Source organism: Delphinapterus leucas, chromosome 5 (genome assembly GCF_059928025.1).
Source record: "Delphinapterus leucas isolate spDelLeu-1000000601 "Yukka" chromosome 5, BTC_Dleu_Yukka2, whole genome shotgun sequence".
Lineage (NCBI taxonomy): Eukaryota > Metazoa > Chordata > Mammalia > Artiodactyla > Monodontidae > Delphinapterus > Delphinapterus leucas.
In genome coordinates this window covers 63698638-63717398 of record NC_143133.1, presented here as the reverse complement: position 1 = coordinate 63717398, position 18761 = coordinate 63698638, and the positions used below count along the sequence as shown (strand labels likewise).

General features: G+C 36.4%; 1 protein-coding gene across 12 annotated transcripts in view; it reads right to left on the bottom strand.

Moving 5' to 3' along the window:
• Positions 1 to 18761, bottom strand: part of WDR19 (WD repeat domain 19) — an 85778-nt gene that overhangs the window by 45647 nt on the left and 21370 nt on the right. For all 12 annotated transcript variants that reach the window (XR_016393260.1, XR_004022274.2, XM_089911796.1 and 9 more), the window contains 6 exons: positions 14135 to 14205; positions 13502 to 13674; positions 13304 to 13418; positions 12332 to 12438; positions 11071 to 11193; positions 1381 to 1530 (listed from right to left, as the gene is read on the bottom strand). Coding sequence is in view for 10 of the 12 variants with exons in the window: in XM_089911796.1 (XP_089767922.1) it covers positions 1381 to 1530; positions 11071 to 11193; positions 12332 to 12438; positions 13304 to 13418; positions 13502 to 13674; positions 14135 to 14205 (739 nt within the window). In the remaining 2 variants the exon portion in view is untranslated. The remainder of the gene's footprint in view (positions 1 to 1380; positions 1531 to 11070; positions 11194 to 12331; positions 12439 to 13303; positions 13419 to 13501; positions 13675 to 14134; positions 14206 to 18761) is intronic.

The window sequence follows — 18761 nt, the reverse complement described above, 5'->3', positions numbered from 1 at the left end:
CCTATGCCTGATAATATGTTTGGAAAAATCAGCTCACTGAAACCTCATCCCAACCCTAGGAAGGAGGTCACACTAGCCTCTTTGACAGAAATTATCAAGGAAAGGAGAACTGTAAAAGGAGAAAGAAAAAAGCATCAACTTGTTCGGGACAGGTCTTACCCCTGGCCCTTCTCCGAGCCGTCAGACCCCACTTCTCACTCTCAGTCCTGTCAGATGCCCGCTGCACCCTGCTACCCTCTTGTGCACCCTGTCTAAACAGCAGACTCCACCTGGGGTGAACCCAAATAGGAAGCAAGGCAGCTTAACTCCTTATACCCTGTTCCAGAAAGGAAATCTCTACAGATTGAATTTCCTTATTAAGTAGAGGGAACGCAAGGTCATCTTTTTATTTAGGTCATTTTTCCTCATTTGTTTTGTGATCGAGAAATGGGTTCAATAAGAACTAGAATATTAGGAATTTGGCATAAATAATTCAGACACCCATGGAAACCTGTTACATCTGTCAAAGAAAGAAAAGAAAAAGAAAAAAAATGAAGGGAAGATAAAGAAAGGAAGAGAGAAAGGAAGAGAGAAAGGAAGAGAGGAAGAGAGAGACAGAAATGGAAGGAAGAAAGTCTTTATATCTAGGAGAGTGTATTGTGAGGGGAGAGCTGTCTTCATTGAATCATGTCTTCACTGTGGTGAAGCACAGATGCCTAGGGAACAGTTATTAAGGGTGGGTCCAAGAGCAGCTGTAGGCTGTGTGAACTGTGACCAACAACATACAAATCATTAACTGGAAATCAAAAATAAATGAAAAATTCAAGTAAAGTAGATGATGTAAAAATACAACATCTCCTTTATCTAAATCTATTCTCAAAAAAGTTAAGGATGTTTAAAAATAAGAGTAACTAAGTCTAAAAATGGGTTCATCTGTTTTCAATCACTAATGCAAAAATACCTTTCCTTTATGTTCAGGATCTTTAAGGGAAGAGGGAAATCAACTGAGGTGGGCAAAAAGGACAGAGAACAGTCCCTGCCCTCTGAAGCTATTGCATTTCTAGAGAGAAAACTCATGTACCTGAAGATACACTGTGATACTGTGCAGTAAATAAGGTTAAAAATGGTGCAGAATATAACAACTATTCTTTCCACTAAAGTATCTCTCTGAAGATTTTTAACACTGAAAAATGGCAAAATAATGGAAAAACTTTTCTTGATGTAAATAGTCATGAAAACGGATCACAAACAAGATATCACAAACATGATAACAAAGTACTACAATCCTTGGCAAGGTTTAAGAGAAAATGATCTTATATATGGAATATATCTTAAAAACACTTTTTTCTTCATATGTTGCATTTTTTAAAGACAAGCATTTGAAAACTTTTCTTGACTTACTGGACAGTAGACATATCCATCACTTTTTTCATCAATGAAAACTAATCTGGTCCCATTTGGGTCAGGAAAAATCTTTTTCACACTAACAGGATGTCGATAATCATCAACAAATTGCCAATCTTCAATGTAGAAATACTGAATGACACCAGTCTAAAAAGATACAGTCATAGAAATAAAAGGTTGTCAAGAAGATACAGACTTTCAGCATTTATGTTAAACATATTTCCTAACTTAAAGAAAAAAAATGTCGTATTTTTGATCAAGGAAGAATCTAAGAATAATATTTACTATATAAGCAAAGTACAGACCCAAGAAAATAAAATGAAAATGCACATGTGATTAAACAGTCTATTAATTCTAACATTCTTAGTGATATTAAAGCTTAATTGATTTTTCAGATTTTCCACTTGCAAGAAATACCCTTATTGTTTAAGAGTGACTTTCAAGTCATGTTACTTTAAATATTTTTGCTGTTAATTAATAAATTAGAAAATTAAATTTAAAATAAAAAATAAACCAAAACCCACCAGATACAATCAATTGTAGTTCTGTATGTTAGCAAAGAACATGTAGACATCAAAATTTAAAAATATATCATTTACAATCACTCAAAAAAATTAAATACTTAGGTGTAAATTCAACAAAGCATGCATAGGATTTGTGCGCTGAAAACTAAAAAACACTAATGAAAGAATTAAAGAACATCTGAATAAATGGAGAGGTGTACTGTATTCATGGATTGGTGTCATAGTAAACATGTTACTTCTCCTGAACTTATATACAAAAGAACTTATATACAAAATCAACAAGATTTTTTTGTAGACACAGACAAGATTATTCTAAAATTTATATGGACGAGCAAAGGAACTACAATAGCTAAAACAGTTTTGAAAAAATATAGTGGGAAAATTAGTCTATTAAATTTCAAGACTTTTTTTTATAGCTACAGCCATCAAGATTCTGTAGTATTGGTGGAGGGATAGACACATAGATCATTGGAATACACCAGAAAAGCCAGATTACTTGTTACCAGGGATTAAGGATGAGGTGGGGGCAGGAGGAAAGGGGATGTGGAGATAAAACAGCAACATGAAGGATCCTTGTAGTGACAGAATTGTTCTGTATCTTGACTATTAATGTCAATACCCTGGTTGTGATATGCAATGTAATATTACCATTGGGGGAAACTAGGAAAAGGGTTTATTAGGATCTCTCTGTATTGTTTCTTACAACTTCATGTGAATCTATGATGATCTCAAAATAAAAAGTTTAATTGAAATAAAAACATGATAATATCTTAGATTTCTATTCAGGCCAAGATGGAATAACAGACATGATTTAACTTTCCCACCCAAAATGACCAAAAATAACAGACAAAATACATGAAAAAACAGTTTTTAAGATATTGGAATAAGGCAACAAAGGACAACGATCTCTGAGAGATGGGAAACAAACAAGGTAAGTCCTGTGAATGCTCCAGCTTTCGCCTTGGGAGAGTTTTCAAGCCACGGCAAAGGGAGGGAAAATGCAGGTGGAGCACGATTCCCTGAGGTGAGGAGATAGAGCTGAGAGTCCAGTGGGGGCAGGGAAGGAGGCGGCTAGACTTTGTAGGGTATAGTACAAGAGAGGAGAAAGCTGCACTGAGAGAGAACCTTGGAGATCTTCAGAGGGTCTACCTTGAGTCTTCAGCAGAGAACTAATCACTGCATAAATATGAGAAAACTGCTGAAGCCAGGAAAAAGAACCATCCAAAAGGATGAGCGTGAACAGTGACTGGCACTCACACATGTTCCCAATAGCCAGATTGGAAAACATAATTCATGGGATATTGGGTAGAGTATTCAGGAAGATCTCGCCTAAAAAGTGGGAAGTAATCAGCTGTAGACTAAGCAGTGTTTCACATCTACCTAACAAATCACAAAATCAGACTCAAAAGGGTCAAACTGTTTCCAAGCAAATTAACTGCATCCCAGAACAGAGCTGAAGAGTATTTTTAGGAATACAAAAACATCCAGCACCCGAAAAGGTAAAAGTACCATGAGTGCAAAGAAGTAGGAAAACATAACCCATATTAAGGAGAATAACTGATCAATCAAAACTGACCCGGATATTAGAATTAGCAGACAATGTAACTACAACAGTTAATATCACTGCATGGCATATGTTTAAAAAGGTAACCGGAGACATGGAAGATACAAAAACAGACTCTAATATATCTTCTGCAGGTGAGCTATCATGTCTGAAATGAAAAATACGATGGATGAAACTACCGGCAGATTTAAACATGACAGAAAAAAAGGCGAGTGACCTTGAAATACAGCAGTAGAAATTATCCAAAATGAAACTGAGAAAAAAAGAATAAAAAAATTTAAAGAGCATCAACTGCGGGATAATTTAAAGTGGTTTAATATATGTATAATTGGAGTTTCTGAAATTGGAATGCAAACAGAGGGAGAAAAAAATATTTGAAGAAATAATGGTTGAAAATATTCCAAATTTTATTAAAACTATAAACCCTTGGATTCAACAACCTCAAGCACAAGAAATATGAAGAAACTTACATCAAGACAGATCACAATCAACTTGCTCAAAACCAGTGATAAAGTATTAAAAGAAGCCAGAGGAAAAAGACAGCTTACACACAGAGGAACAAAGATAAAGATGACCGATTTCTCATTAGAAATAATGCAGGCCAGAAGACAGAGGAGCAACATCTTTAAAGTACTGAAAGAAAAAACTGTCAACCTACAATTCTATATCTAGCAAAAATATTTTTCAAAAATGCAGGTGAAATAAAGATGTTTTCAGACACGAAAGCAAAAGAATTCATCACCAGCAGACCAGCAAAAAACAGTGATAAAGGAAGTCCTTTAGTGGAAGGAAAATGATACCAGCTGGAACTATGGATCCACATAATAGAATGAAGGGCACCAAAAATGGTAACTATATGGAGAAATATATAAGATCTTTTTAATTATGTAAATCTCTTGATTGTTTAAACAAAACTAATATCAGTGTATTATGGGGTTTATGACACCTGCAAAAGTAAAATGTATGACAGCAACAGCAGAGGTAGAAGGGGACACATACTATTCTAATAAATGAACTTATATTATTCTCTATACCTTACAAGGTATAATGTCACTTGAAGGTAGCCTGTGATAAATTAAGGATGTATACTACAAAACCTAAAACAACCACTAAAATAAGAGTTGTAGCTAATAAGGTCAATGAATGAGATAAAATTGAATAGTAAAAAATACACAATCCAAAAGAAGGCAAAGGAAGAGGAAAAAGGCAACAAAGAAGAGATGGGACAAATAGAAAACAAATAGCGAGATGGTAGATCGAACCTAAACACAGAGATAATCTCATTAAATTCAAAAGTCTAAACAACATAATTGGACTTCCCTGGTGGCGCAGTGGTTAAGGATCCACCTGCCAATGCAGGGGACATGGGTTCAAGCCCTGGTCCAGGAAGATCCCACATGCCGTGGTGCAACTAAGCCCGTGTGCCACAACTACTGAGCCTGAGTTCTAGGGCCCGCGAGCCACAACTACTGAGCCCACGTGCAACAAATACTGAAGCCTGCATGCATAGGGCCCATGCTCTGCAAAAAGAGAAGCCACCACAATGAGGAGCCTGCACACTGCAACGAAGAATAGCCCCCAACTCGCCGCAGCTAGAGAAAGCCTGCGTGCAGCAACGAAGACCCAACACAACCAAAAATAAATAAATAAATAAATTTTAAAAAAATAAAAAAATAAACACTGTAATTAAAAGGCAGAGTTTGTCAAATTGTGAGAATTAATATGGTGCCTACAAGAAAAATATTTTACATATAAAGACACAAATGGTTAAAAATAAAAGAATGGAAAAATATATACCAGGGTAACATTCTAAAAAATTAGAATGGCTATATTAATATCAGGCAAAATCAATTCCAGAGCAAAGACTATTGCCAGGGATAAAAAGGGTCATTTCAAAATGATAAAGGGGCTAATTTATGAAGAGAACATAACTATCCTAAATGGTTATGTACCTAATAACAGAGCTTCAATACACATAAATAAAAAAAAATGACAGAACTGCAAAGAGAAATAGACAAATCCACAATTGTAATCTGAGTTTTCAATACCATTTTCTCAATAATTGACAGAACAAGTATATATAAAGTTGCAGAAGTCTTGAACATCATCAACCACCTTGATCTGACATTCTAGAACAGCATTCCTTTCCAAATACACAAGAACATTTACCAAGATAGATCACACTCTGTACCATAAATTAAGTCCCACAAATTTAAAAGGATTCAAGTCATACAAAGTATGTTCACTGACCATAACAGAACTAAATCAGAAATCAATAACAGAAAGATCTCTGTAAAATCTCGATTGTTAGAAAACTAAACACCGGACTTCTAAATAACCCATGAATCAGAGAAGAAATTAAAAGAGAAATTGTAAAACATTTTGAACTGAATAAAAATAAAACACAACATATCAGAATTTGCGGGATGTTGCTAAGATAGTACTTAGGGGAAAATGTCTAGCACTAAGGGAATATATTAGAAAAGAATTGTCTCAACTCAATGAACTCAGCTTCCATCTTAAGAAACTAGAAAAAGAACAAATTAAAGCCAAAATAAGCAGGAGAAAGGAAATAAAGATCAGAGCAGAAATCAATGAAACAGAAAACAACAGAGAAAAATCAATGAAACGAAACAGTTGTATTCTCCTAAAAGATTGATAAAACAAAACTGATAAACCTCCAGGCACACCAATCAGGAAAAATGACACAAATTACCCAAATCAGGAAAGAAACAGGTGATATTACTACAGATTCTACAAATATTTAAAAGGATAATAAGGAATATTATGAATAATTTTATGCCTATACATTTGATAATTTAGATAAATGGACAAATTCCTTGAAAAACACAAACTACCAAAGCTCACTCATGGAAAAAACAGATAACCCAAATATTTTGATATTGATTATAGGAATTAAATTTATAGTTTAAAACCTTCCCATAAAAAAACTCCAGGCCTAGAAGGCTTCGTAGGAAATCAGCTCCACCATGGCACCTGGCTACTTTGCAATGCCACAGAGTCAAGGCTCAACTGTAGTCTGACCCATGTCTTGGCAGAATCCTCTGTTATCTTACAAGGAACATGGTGAGATGGGCACTCTTGTGAAAATCTGTCACTGAGTCATTTCTCATCCACCTCTCTGTCTCGTGGGAGACTTCCATGAGGAATTTCTCAGCTGCTTCCCTGGTTCCAATGATGTCCAATTCATCTTGGATCGTCCAATTCATCTTCCTTAGTGTATAGCTGCAGAGTATAAACTGCTTAGTTGTAGCAGAGTTGAGTCCTCCACCACAGAGTACATAGAAGAGCATCTGACCCCTTCGGTTTCGTATTATCCTGTGGCACTAAGGATGTGGGGAGCTCTAATAACATGATCTTGCCTTTGCTGTATACATCTATTTGGGACTGCTTCCTCCTTACCAGCTGAATCTATGGAAGTGCAACAAGCCAACCTAGCAGGTACTACTCAACTGCTGCTAGGAATTGCTTGATCACCCAGTAGGCTTCACTGGCACATTCTTTCAAACATTTAAGCAAAAAACAAACAAAAAGCAAAACAAAACACTAATTCTAATCAACCCTTCCAGAAAATTGAAGATGACTAACTCATTCTATGATCATTACCCTGATACTAAAATCAGACAAAGGCATCATAGGAAAAGAAAACAGCAGACCAATGTCCCTCATGTACGTAGATATAAAGATTTGAAATAAAACTTTAGTAAATGAATTCAACAATGTATAAAAAGAAGAATACATCATGATCAAGCGGGGGTTATCCCAGGAATGCTGGGTTGGCTTAACACTAGAAAATTAATATAATCCACAAATTATAAACAAAGAAAACCCATGTGATCATTTCGATAGATGGAGAAAAAGCATTTGATAAAATCCAACATCCACAGAAATTCTTAGTAAACTAGGAATAGAAGAAAACTTCTTCAACCTGATAACAGGAATCTGTAAAAGACCTACAGCTAACATCATACTTAATGGTCAAGAACAAGACAAAGACATCTACTCTCATTGCTTCTATCCAACAATATATTGGAATAGAAGGCAGACTGAAAAGGAAGAAGTAAAACTATCTTTATTAGCAGATGACATGATCATCTATATAGAAAATCCAATGGAATCTACCAAAAAAAACCACTACTAGAACTAGTGAGTTTAGCTAGGTTTCAGGATACAAGATGAATATACAAAAGTCAGTTGCATGTCTATATGCTAGAAATGAATAATCAGAAATCGAAATAAAAAGGCAATACCATGTATAGGAGTACCCAAAATACGAAATACTTAGGTATAAATCTGAAACAAGATGTGAAAGACCTGTACACAGAAAACTCCAAAACATTGCTAAGAGAAATTAAAGAAAATCTAAATAAATGAAGATATATATCTTGTTCCTTGGTGGGAAGACTCAATATTGTTATGATGGCAGTTGATCTGTAAGTTCAACAATGATCCCAATAAAAATCCCAGCAGGTTTTTTGTAAAACTGGACAAACTTATTGTAAAATTTAACTGGGAATACAAAAAACTGAGAATAGCCAAAACAACTTTGAAAGGGAAACACAAAAGTTAGAGGGCTAACACTACCTGATTTCAAGACTTATTATAAAGCTACAGCAATCAAAACATTGTGATACTGATGTAAAGACAGATAAACAGATCAAGAGAATGAACAGAGAGTCCAGAAAAAGATCTGTGCATTTATGGACAATTGATTTTTGACAAAAGTACAAAATCGACTCAACAGAATAATAGTGTTTTCAACAAATGTTGCTGGAACAACCGAATAGCTATATGCAGGGAAAAAGCCCACAATACTTTGATCCATATCTCACAGCATAAACAAAAATTAACTCAAAATGGATCACAGACCTCAATGTAAAACATAAAAGTTGAAAGCTTCTAGAAGAAAACATAAGAGAAAAACTTTGTGACCTTGGGTTAGGCAAAAATTTCTTCGATATGACACCCAAAGCACAACCTATAAAAAAAGTAATTGATAAACTGGACCTGGTCAAAATTTTTTAAATTCTCCTCTTTGAAAGACACTGTTAAGAGACTGAAAAGACAACTCACACACTGGGTGGAAAATACTTGCGAAGCACATATCCGATAAAGGACTTGAATCCAAAATGTGTGAAGAACCGTCAAAGCTCAATAAGAAAACAAACAATCCAATTAAGAAATGGTCGAGGGCTTCCCTGGTGGCGCAGTGGTTAAGAATTCGCCTGCCAATGCAGGGCACACAGGTTCAAGCCCTGGTCTGAGAAGATCCCACATGCCACGGAGCAACTAAGCCCGTGTGCCACAACTACTGAGCCTGTGCTCTAGAGACCGCAAACCACAACTACTGAGCCCATGTGCAACAACTACTGAAGCCTGCGTGCCTAGAGCCTGTGCTCTGCAATGAGAAGCCCATGCTCCACAACGAAGAGTAGCCCCTGCTCGCTGCAACTAGAGAAAGCCTGCGCACAGCAACAAAGACCCAATGCAGCCAAAAATAAATAAATTAAATAAATTAAAAAAAAAAAAGAAATGGTCAAAAAACTTGGACACTTCACCAAAGATATACAGCTAGCAAATAAGCATATGAAAAGATGTTCTACATCATTAGTCCGGTAATGAAATGCAAATTAAAATCATAATGAGGTATCGCTACACACTTACTAGAGTGGCTAAAATGTAAAAGACCGATCATATCAAGTGTTAGTGAGGATGTAGAGGAATTGGAGCACTTATACACTGTTGATGGGAATGTAAAATGGTACAACCAATTAATTTAGAAAAGAGTCTGTCAGTTTCTTAAAAGGTTAAACATACACTTGCTATATGACATATCATTCTACTTCTAGGCATTTATCCAAGAGAAAAGAAAGCATATGTCTATACAAAGACTTGAACACAAATTTGTTTATAGCAGCTTTATTTGTAAATATTCCAAACTGGAAGTAACACCAATGTCCATCCATAGGTTCACGGATAAGCAAATTATGATATATGCATACTGTGGAATACTACCCAGCAAGAAAAAGGAATGAACTATTGACACACACACCAACATGGATGAATCTCAAAATAACTATACTGAGCCAGACAAAAGGAGTGCCTACTATGATTCCATTTATATACAACTCTAGAAAAGACAAACTCATTTACAGTGACAGAAAGCACTGAGTGGGGAGGGATGGGAAGACGGAATCATAAAGGGTCATTAGAAAACTTTTGGGGGTGATGAATATGTTCACTATTTTGATTAAGTTGATGGTGTTTTCACAGGATATACATATGTCAAAACTTATCAAATTATAGACTTTCAATAGTGTGGTTTATTGTATAACAATTATACTTCAATAAAGCTGCTAAAAAACCCCGATATTTTCAGAATCACTCAAGAATGAGATATTTTATAGGAAAAAAAGATTTTGTAACTGTGTGTGGTGATGGATGTTAACTAGAGGGTTACCATTTTGCAATATGTACAAAGACTGAATCATTATGCTGCACACCTGAAACTAATAGAATGTTATATGTCAATTATACCTCAATAAAAAAAAGAAACTGAGACAGAGATAAATGCTACGTTATTGGCAGATTACTACACTTTGAGTTCTTACTTCACAATGCTGTGTGGCACAGTGGGAAGAGTAGATTTTCCATCAGAAAATCTTGCTTGTTAAGTCCACCTCTACTACAAACTTACTAACTTCTCAATCTTCAGTATCCTTATCTCTAAAACTTTTCTGCTTATATATTTATGACTATATTTACTACTTATTTACCACTTTACCTGATACATGAAACCTACCCTACTTGTGTATATAGCTCAAAGACTCATTATTTTAGGTCAAACTTAAATTTAAAAAGTCTCTCTTCTGGCAATAAGCATGTTTTAAAATATGCTCGGTTTATAAAACAGTATGAGAAAATGGAACCTTTGAAACAGTGAATAATTGTTTTCTAATGTGGAAAACAATGCTTTTTTTTTTTAGACCAACTTTACTGAATTCTTCTAGAGGCTAAGCAAGGTAAGAGGTATGATATGCTTTGAAAAACTCTGAAAACTTTTTACTAATATGCTATTACTAAACTATGTTTTATGTATATGTGGCTAATGTAATATTTAGCAGTACAGGGTATTGGTGGTTCAAAAGACAAAAAATTGAAGTGGGATTCTCAATATTCAATTAATTTTAATTAAATGCCCACTAAATGTAGGCACTGGAGAGCTAAAGTTGAATGACGTGTTTTACATTTGTCATCAAATTAAATCCTTAAAGCATCTAGATAAGGAAAATGAGGCTGGGAGGTGTCAAGCAGGAAGTAGCAAGTAAGAGAGCTAGTATCTGAGCCCAGATTGTCCAGACTCCAAAGCCGTTGTGCCATCAAAATTGCTTATAGTTACAAAAGCACTTGACACTGGCAAATCACACCACCTATGTGCTCTACGTAAGTATATAATGTTTGTAATTGCACATATGATATCTATATAATAGATGTATATAAACACATATATAATAAACAAATTACAAGGTAAAAATGAGAAATTCCCCCATGTCCTATATTAAGGAAGACAATACGTACATCTGTGCCATAGATGAGGAAATCACCAGTTAAGGCATGACATAAAATACGGCACTTATCATCCACTGCTGGGAAAAGTCGAGTCTCACGTTCTTCTTGAGTATCCAACATTTCACTTTCTATCTAAAACATAAAGAATAATAGTGGATCATAGATTTATCTGAATAAACCTGGTTTGCGACATCTAAGGGGTAGGGGAGAGTCTTTTTCTTAAGTTCAGCTAAACATTCAGACTCACCAAACTATCACAGACCAGTTTACTCAAAAAGATATCAGGAAGGAACCCAGCTTGCCAGCAGGACGCATTAAACAACCCTTTTAATGGGAATAGTCTCCGCAGCAGGCTCTGCAATTGTCTAGTAGCTAGTATCTTTGGCTTCCCAGAAGCAAAGAGCCAAGAAACAGATGTGGGAGATGCCCTGGTTGAGAAGTCCCATATTTCAGGGGCCAATATCTCTTGAGCAACTCAACAGGCACAGTTTCAAGATCCCCACAAGTGACATGCCCAAATACATGGGTCAGTGCATTCCAGGAAGCCAGACGTATGGCATTCCCATCAGTTTTTACAATTTAATTATAGTTCCTCCTAGATGCAGTCTACACAGTCATTTTTACCATAAGCAATGTTGTGAGTAGCACAGCTGGAACTCTGTCAGGTTTCATGGGAACAGAGCTTGGGAGTCAACTGAACAGCTCATGCAGAAGGGTAAGGACTTCTGTTAATCCTTTATCCATATCTGGCTTTCTAGCTAGTCTGTCATATGGTTGCTTCTTTTTTTTTTTAAAATAAATCTTTATTTTAGAATGCTTTTAGATTTTCAGAAAAGGTGTGAAGATAGTAGAGTTCTCATATACCCCACACCTGGTTTCCCCTATCATTGATACGTTACATGAGTATGGTACGTTTATTACAAATAATAACGAATATCGATACATCATTTACAACATAACTCCATACGTTATTCAGATTTCCTAGTTTTTACCCTAATGCTGTTTTTTGTTTTTTTTTAACATCTTTATTGGAGTATCATTGCTTTACAATGGTGTGTTAGTTTCTGCTGTATAACAAAGTGAATCAGCTGTACATATACATTTATCCCCATATCCCCTCCCTCTTGTGCTCCCTCCAATCCTCCCTATCCCACCCCTCTAGGTGGTCACAAAGCATATGGTCGCTTCTTGACCAAAGTTCTTGATAATAAAACATTAGGCTGTTCATCACTTACCTGAGCAGGCCTCAGGACATCAAAATTATGCTTACCAAATGTAACTGGACTTTGCCTTCAAAAAGTGCAGCTGCATAGTCAGAATGAAGGCAAACGCTGGCTACTGTCCCCAGATATTCCACATCTTTCAATTTTTTAACAGCTGCAGCAATTAAAACAAAACCAAACACATTAAAATATAAATAAAATGATCTAATTAATGATTTGCAAATAAGTTTTAAACGTGTGCCTTTGCAAGAATATTCCGAACCTAACATTTTTATTTTAGCCATTCTAAAGAAAATCTTAGTTGCCATATAAATTTGCCTTCAGGAATTTCATAGTGGTTCACATGAAACAAAGTAATGTAAAATAAAATCACATGCAAAACAACCAAAAATTAAACCTTAGTGACAATAAGCTTAATAGAACATCTAAGGATAATTCTCAGGTTGGCTCTGTTCCTGAGGGATATCTGACCTCCAGTGGGGAAAGGGGTGGAGAGGAGGAAGGAGGGGAAGAAAAAGCAAGGCTCCCTTCAGATGCTAATGGTCATTTTTCAAAGAATAAAGCGGGAGAGGGAATCAACATTTACTAAGTACCCACCAGACCAAGAAGTGCCTAAGAAAGACCGTGTGCAAAAGCAGATCACACATTTTATTTCATTTAATATTCCTCATAAGTAGAAGAATCCTCATTTTCCAGATAAGTAAACCAAGGCTCAGAGGGGTAAAGAATTTGTCTACAGGCACCCAGCTAAAAGGGGCAGAGGGAATTTGAACCCAGGGCCCAATTCTAAAGATCACACTCTGCCCCGCTATACCATGGTGTCTTCACAACAAAGGTAAAGAATAAAACCTTTCCAAATATTATGCAAATTTTTTAGAAGATTTGCAAAACCATTTAAGCTAAGAAAGGGATGTCTGAAGAAAAAGAGTGAAAGACTTGGTCTTAAAAGAAACTATCAGTGCTTCCCAAATAAAAACAAATTATATGCTAGATAAGAAAACAACTGGATTTAGACTTGCCGTTCTCTCCAAGGACATAAAACCAAGCTCGATTATTCATTCCCACAGCCAGATGATAAAGCCCTACTGCTACAAAGTTGGGTTCCACATCCACAGAAACTGTGACTGGTAGCTCCTATAATAGAGAAAAATAACAATAGTTAACCGTTGAAACTGTTTTGATTTTATTAATAAATAAAAGTAACAGCATTTTCATACTCCTTCAACAGGGTTGGCTATGGTGACTTCAAGGAGGGAGGTGAGATATGCAATCCTGGTGCTGCAGGCATCCCCGAGGACAGGGAGCTTGGTCAGGAAAACATGGAGCGATCCCCTCTGGGTAGACAGTGCCAGCAACTGACCATCATCTGTCCAGGACAAGGTGCCCAACCCTGAAATAATGGACATAATAAAGGATTATTCAAAAACAGAGATACTGTTGCAGGCAAACAAGCAACTCTCCTCACTTAAGCTGCCAGAAGCATAAAAATCTTCAAATTTTAAAAATAGTTTAGTCTTTATTTAGACTAGGGCATTCATCATGGATTGGCTTATGGACATGAGCCCTGATTCATTCAACACTGGCTCAAAGGGAAGGTATGTAAGAATTTAGTTTTTGCAACTGGATTTGGGATAAAATGCACTAGACATCTTTGAATCAAAGTGGACTTATATGCTTCTAGTCAAGGAGTATGACTCAACATAATTACTGAAATAAGGAGGCTATCTTAGGGAACTCTAGTAAAAGGTGTTAATTTTATTCCTCCTATAATTAATGCAAACCATACAGTGACACATTGCTCTCTGTAATCGAAATGATGAAATGTCATTCTGCTACAGAAAAATCAGTACCTTTATTTTCATCATCCAGGTTGATTATAGCATACATGTCTTTTAATTCTGCCAAGTCATGGATTTTAATGCTGAAAAAAAAAAATGTCCTTTAAATATGACCACTAAGTTAAATTGTTTTTCTTCACAAACAATTATAAGCTATGGAACAGGTCTGTGTTCTTCAAAAAAAGGAGGATCCACTGGGTTAAGGTAAGAAAATATTAAATTTTCTATATTTAATTATATTTTATCCCTTAAATTTTTGTTTGTTTGTTGAGTTGTGGGGTAGGGTTGTGCCTTAGTTCTCTAATCTACAGCTTCAGGAACAAGGAGGTTTAAGTTATCCTGAAGAAAAGTTTGAGTAGGAAAACATTCCCCTGAGCAGTATTGATTACTGCAAGCTGAAACAGGTTTCTCTTTGCAATGTGTCCTCCCCCCACCCCGCCCCGCCTGCCCCAAGAGTTCTTTCCTACAAAAAGAAGTGACGTATAATAGAAAGAGCATTCAATTTGGAATCACAAGGCCTAGGTGGAAAGCTCTGAAAAATGCAGGCATAATGTTACTTCATGGGGTTATTGGGAAGAGTAAGTAGGCTAATGCGAATGAAAGCTGTGTAGCAGGATGTCGGGACCTAACGGTTGCAACATTTCTTTCTTCCTGTCTCCCTTCCCCTCTCCTTCCTTCCTCCCTCCCACTGTTTCCCACTTATATATTTTTCCTTTCATTTAAAACATTAAATGTTTTCATTTAATTAAACTTTTAATTTTGATACAATTATAGGTCCACATGTGGTTGTAAGAAGTAACAGAGAGATTCTGTGTAACTTTTACCTTTTTCCCCAATGGTAACACCTTGAAAAACTATAGTATGATATCATAATCAGGATGTTGACATTGATAAAATCCATGAATCTTATTCAGATGTCCCTGGTCTTACTTGTACGCTGTGTGTGTGTGTATACATATATCCACTCTTTTTTAGGTTCTTTTCCCATATAGGTCATTACAGAATATTGAGTCGAGTTCCCTGTGCTATACAGTAGGTTCTTATTAGTTATCTATTTTATACATAGTAGTATGTATATGTCAATCCCAGTCTCCCAATTTATCCCTTCCCTCCCTTCCCCGCTGGTAACCATAGGTTTTTTTCTACATTTGTGACTATTTGTTTTGTAAATAAGTTTATTTGTACCATTTTTTTAGTTTCCACATATAAGCGATATCATATGATATTTATCTTTCTCTGACTTATTCACTCACTATGACAATCTCTAGGTCCATCCATATTGCTGCAAATGGCATTATTTTGTTCTTTTTTATGGCTGAGTAATATTCTATTGTATATATGTACCACATCTTCTTTATCCACTCCTGTTGATGGACATTTAGGTTGCTTCCATGTCTTGGCCACTGTAAATAATGCTGCAGTGAACACTGGGGTGCTCGTATCTTTTTGACCAACAGTGTAGGAGGGTTCCCTTTTCTCCACACCCTCTCCAACATTTATTCCTTGTAGATTTTTTTGATGATGGCCATTCTGACTGGTATGAGGTGATACCCCATTATAGTTTTGATTTGCATTTCTCTAATAATTAATGATGTTGAGCATCTTTTCATGTGCTTTTTGGCCATCTGTATGTCTTCTTTAGAGAAATGTTTATTTAGATCTTCTGCCCATTTTTTGATTGGGTTGTGTTCCCTATCTTCTAAGTTGTCAAATTTCTGAGTATAAAGGTGTTTGTAGTATTCCTTTCTCCTTTTAATGGTTTTCAGGTCTGTAGTGATACCTCTATTTCACTCCTGATATTGGTGATTTGTGTCTTCTATTTTTGTCATCCTTGCTAGAGATTTATCAATTTTTTTCAAAAATTCCAGCTTTTTAATTAATTTTTTTCCTACTTTTTAATTTTCAATTTCTGCTCTTTATTACTTTCTTCCTTCTGCTCTGGGCCTATTTTGCTCTTCTTTTTCTAGTTTCTTGAGGTAGGAACTTAGCTAATTGATTTGAAATCTTTTCTTTCCTGTGTATGAATTTATACTATAAATTTTCTTCTCAGAAATGCTTTAGCTGACTCTCATATATTTTGATATGTTGCATCTCCATTTTCACTAAGTTCTATGTATTTTTTAATTTGCTTTGAGATTTACTCTTTGACCCAAGAGTTATTTGGAAGTAGGTTGTCTACTTTCCAAGTGTTTAGAGAATTTCTTGTTGTCTTTCTGCTACTGATTTCAAGCATGATTACATGATGGTTAGAGAACACATTTTGTATAATTTCAATTTCAATTTGCTGAGGTTTATTTCATGGTCCAGGATATGGTCTACCTTGGTGAATGTTCCATGGGTGCTTGGAAAAAATGTGTATTCTGTTGTTGTTGGGTGGAGTGTTCTGTAGATGTCTGCTAGGTCTGGTCGGTTTACAACATGGTCCAAGTCTGTTGAGAGTTTAGCTAAGCTACACCATGATGTAGCTGCCTTGGCATCTACTTTGGCCAAGTGCCTTGCAGGGACCTTAAACTAACACTAGTCCTTCCTGCACACGCATGCCCTACATAGCAGCCCACAGTCACAAGCAAATGTAAGTTCCTTATGCGACTTCACCAATAGTCCTTGTGACCAACAGTCTCCACTGCCTGGAGACCTACCCAGCTATTTACCATTACTGTTGCTTTTCTTTTATTCTTGATGTTCCAAATTTCCTTCCGTCATCTGTTTTCTTCTATCTGAAGAACTTCCTTCAGCAATTCTTTTAGAGGAGGTCCACTGGCAGTAAATTCTCTTTACTCTCCTTCATCTGAGGATGTTTTTATTTCACCTTCATTACTGATGGAAATTTTTACTGGATATAGAGAGAGGTTTGGTTAACAATTCTTTTCTTTCAGCACTTTAAGAATGCTGTGAGTTTCCCTCTGGCCTCTATGGTTTATGGTGAGAAATCTGCTGTCGTTCAAAATGTTCTCTGGCTGCTTTCAAAATCTTTTCTTTGCCTTTAGCTTTTAGCAGTTTGATTATGATGTGTCTGGGCCTAGATTTCTTTGGATTTTACCCTTTTGGGGTTTGCTGAGCTTATATAATATATAGGTTTATGTCTTTTGCCAAATGTGAGAGTTTCCGGCCATTATTTCTGAGATTCTTAAGACACAAGTGTTAGACTTTTGGTAGTTTCACAGGTCCCTGAGGCTCTGCTCATTTTTTTCTCTTTTCCAATCTTTTTTTCCTCTGGGTCTGAATGGATATTTCTATTGCTCTACCTTCAACTTCACCAACTCTTTTACTCTGTGATTTCCATCCTGGTATTACATACACTGCATTAATATTATTTTTTCAGTCCTAGAATTTCCATTTGATTCTTCTTTATAGGCTCTATTTCTTTTCTGAGACTGTTCCCATGTGTTTTGAGAATGCTAGCCCTTACTTCTTGGAGCATTTTTATAATAGCTGCTAAGTGCATCACCTTGGCATTGGTGTCTTTTGATTGCCATTTCTCAAGTGAGTTGAAATTTTCCTGATTCTTCAAGTAATTTGGGGTTATATTCTGGACATTTTGAATATTATGTTATGGACTCTGTCTTGTTTAAATCCCACAGAGAAGGTTAATTTTTTTTTTTCTTTTTTTAAGCAGGCAATCAGCCCAGTTGGGTTCAGGCCACACATTTTAACCAGCCTTCTGTGGGTTATGATTTCAATGTCAGTTCCACTTCCAAAGCCTTTGCAGTGGTACTCAGATATGTCCCTGTATGCCCTACTCTTTGGCCAGTATAGGACATGGGCTATGATCTATCCCTTATTTCAGTTCTCAAAGTCTTTGGTATGTGTTTAGGATGTGATACACACACACACAGCTCAGGGATGAACCTGGGATTTCATAAATATCTTTACAGGGTTGCTTTCCAGAGTTTCTCCTTCTCCAGGACATCCCTGGTATATTCTGGTTCCCTGGGGCTCCCCTTTTTGGTCTTCCAGCAGGAAAACTGGGGCTCTAGTTGCTCTGCTCTGCCTTGTACCTCCTACAACTGTGCCTGCAGCCAAGTAGTGAGAGGACAGAGAGAAAAATAAATAACAAGGGTATGCCCCACCTTCTCGGGACCACAGCTCCTCCAATTGGAGAGGAAGGTTACCCTCCATCAGAGTTTTAGGTGCCTGTGGGTCCTTGCTGTCACTGCCATGGTGAGACTGCTTGGTGGCTGGGGCATGAGAGAACAAAGAAAGAAAAAAAAAAGAAAATTGGGGGTTTCCCCAACTTTCTCTGAGTGTTAGGAGTTCTCTTTCCTGCAACTTGAGCCAGAACTAAAGGGCTTCTCTCAGAGTTCTCTCTCTCTGCCCAGTGCTTACATCCAGGGTCCAGGTTTCAGGCTGCCTCGAGTCCTGGCTGTGAGAGACCAGAAGACAAATGGGAGACTCACCACTGGCTCAGTGATACTTCAAACGCCGGCCTTCTTCTCCAATCTGCCTGCTACTATTTACTTTTCAGAGTCCTTAAATAGCTGTTCCATGGATTCTGTTCAGGTTTTATGGCTGTATTCAGTGAGAGTGACAGGGTGGAGTGTGCTTACTCCATGTTACCCAGAAGTGCCTATTTTATTTTTAAGATTGATTTTCAAGCATACTCCATTTTAGGTTTTGTATTTAGTACGCATTTAATATT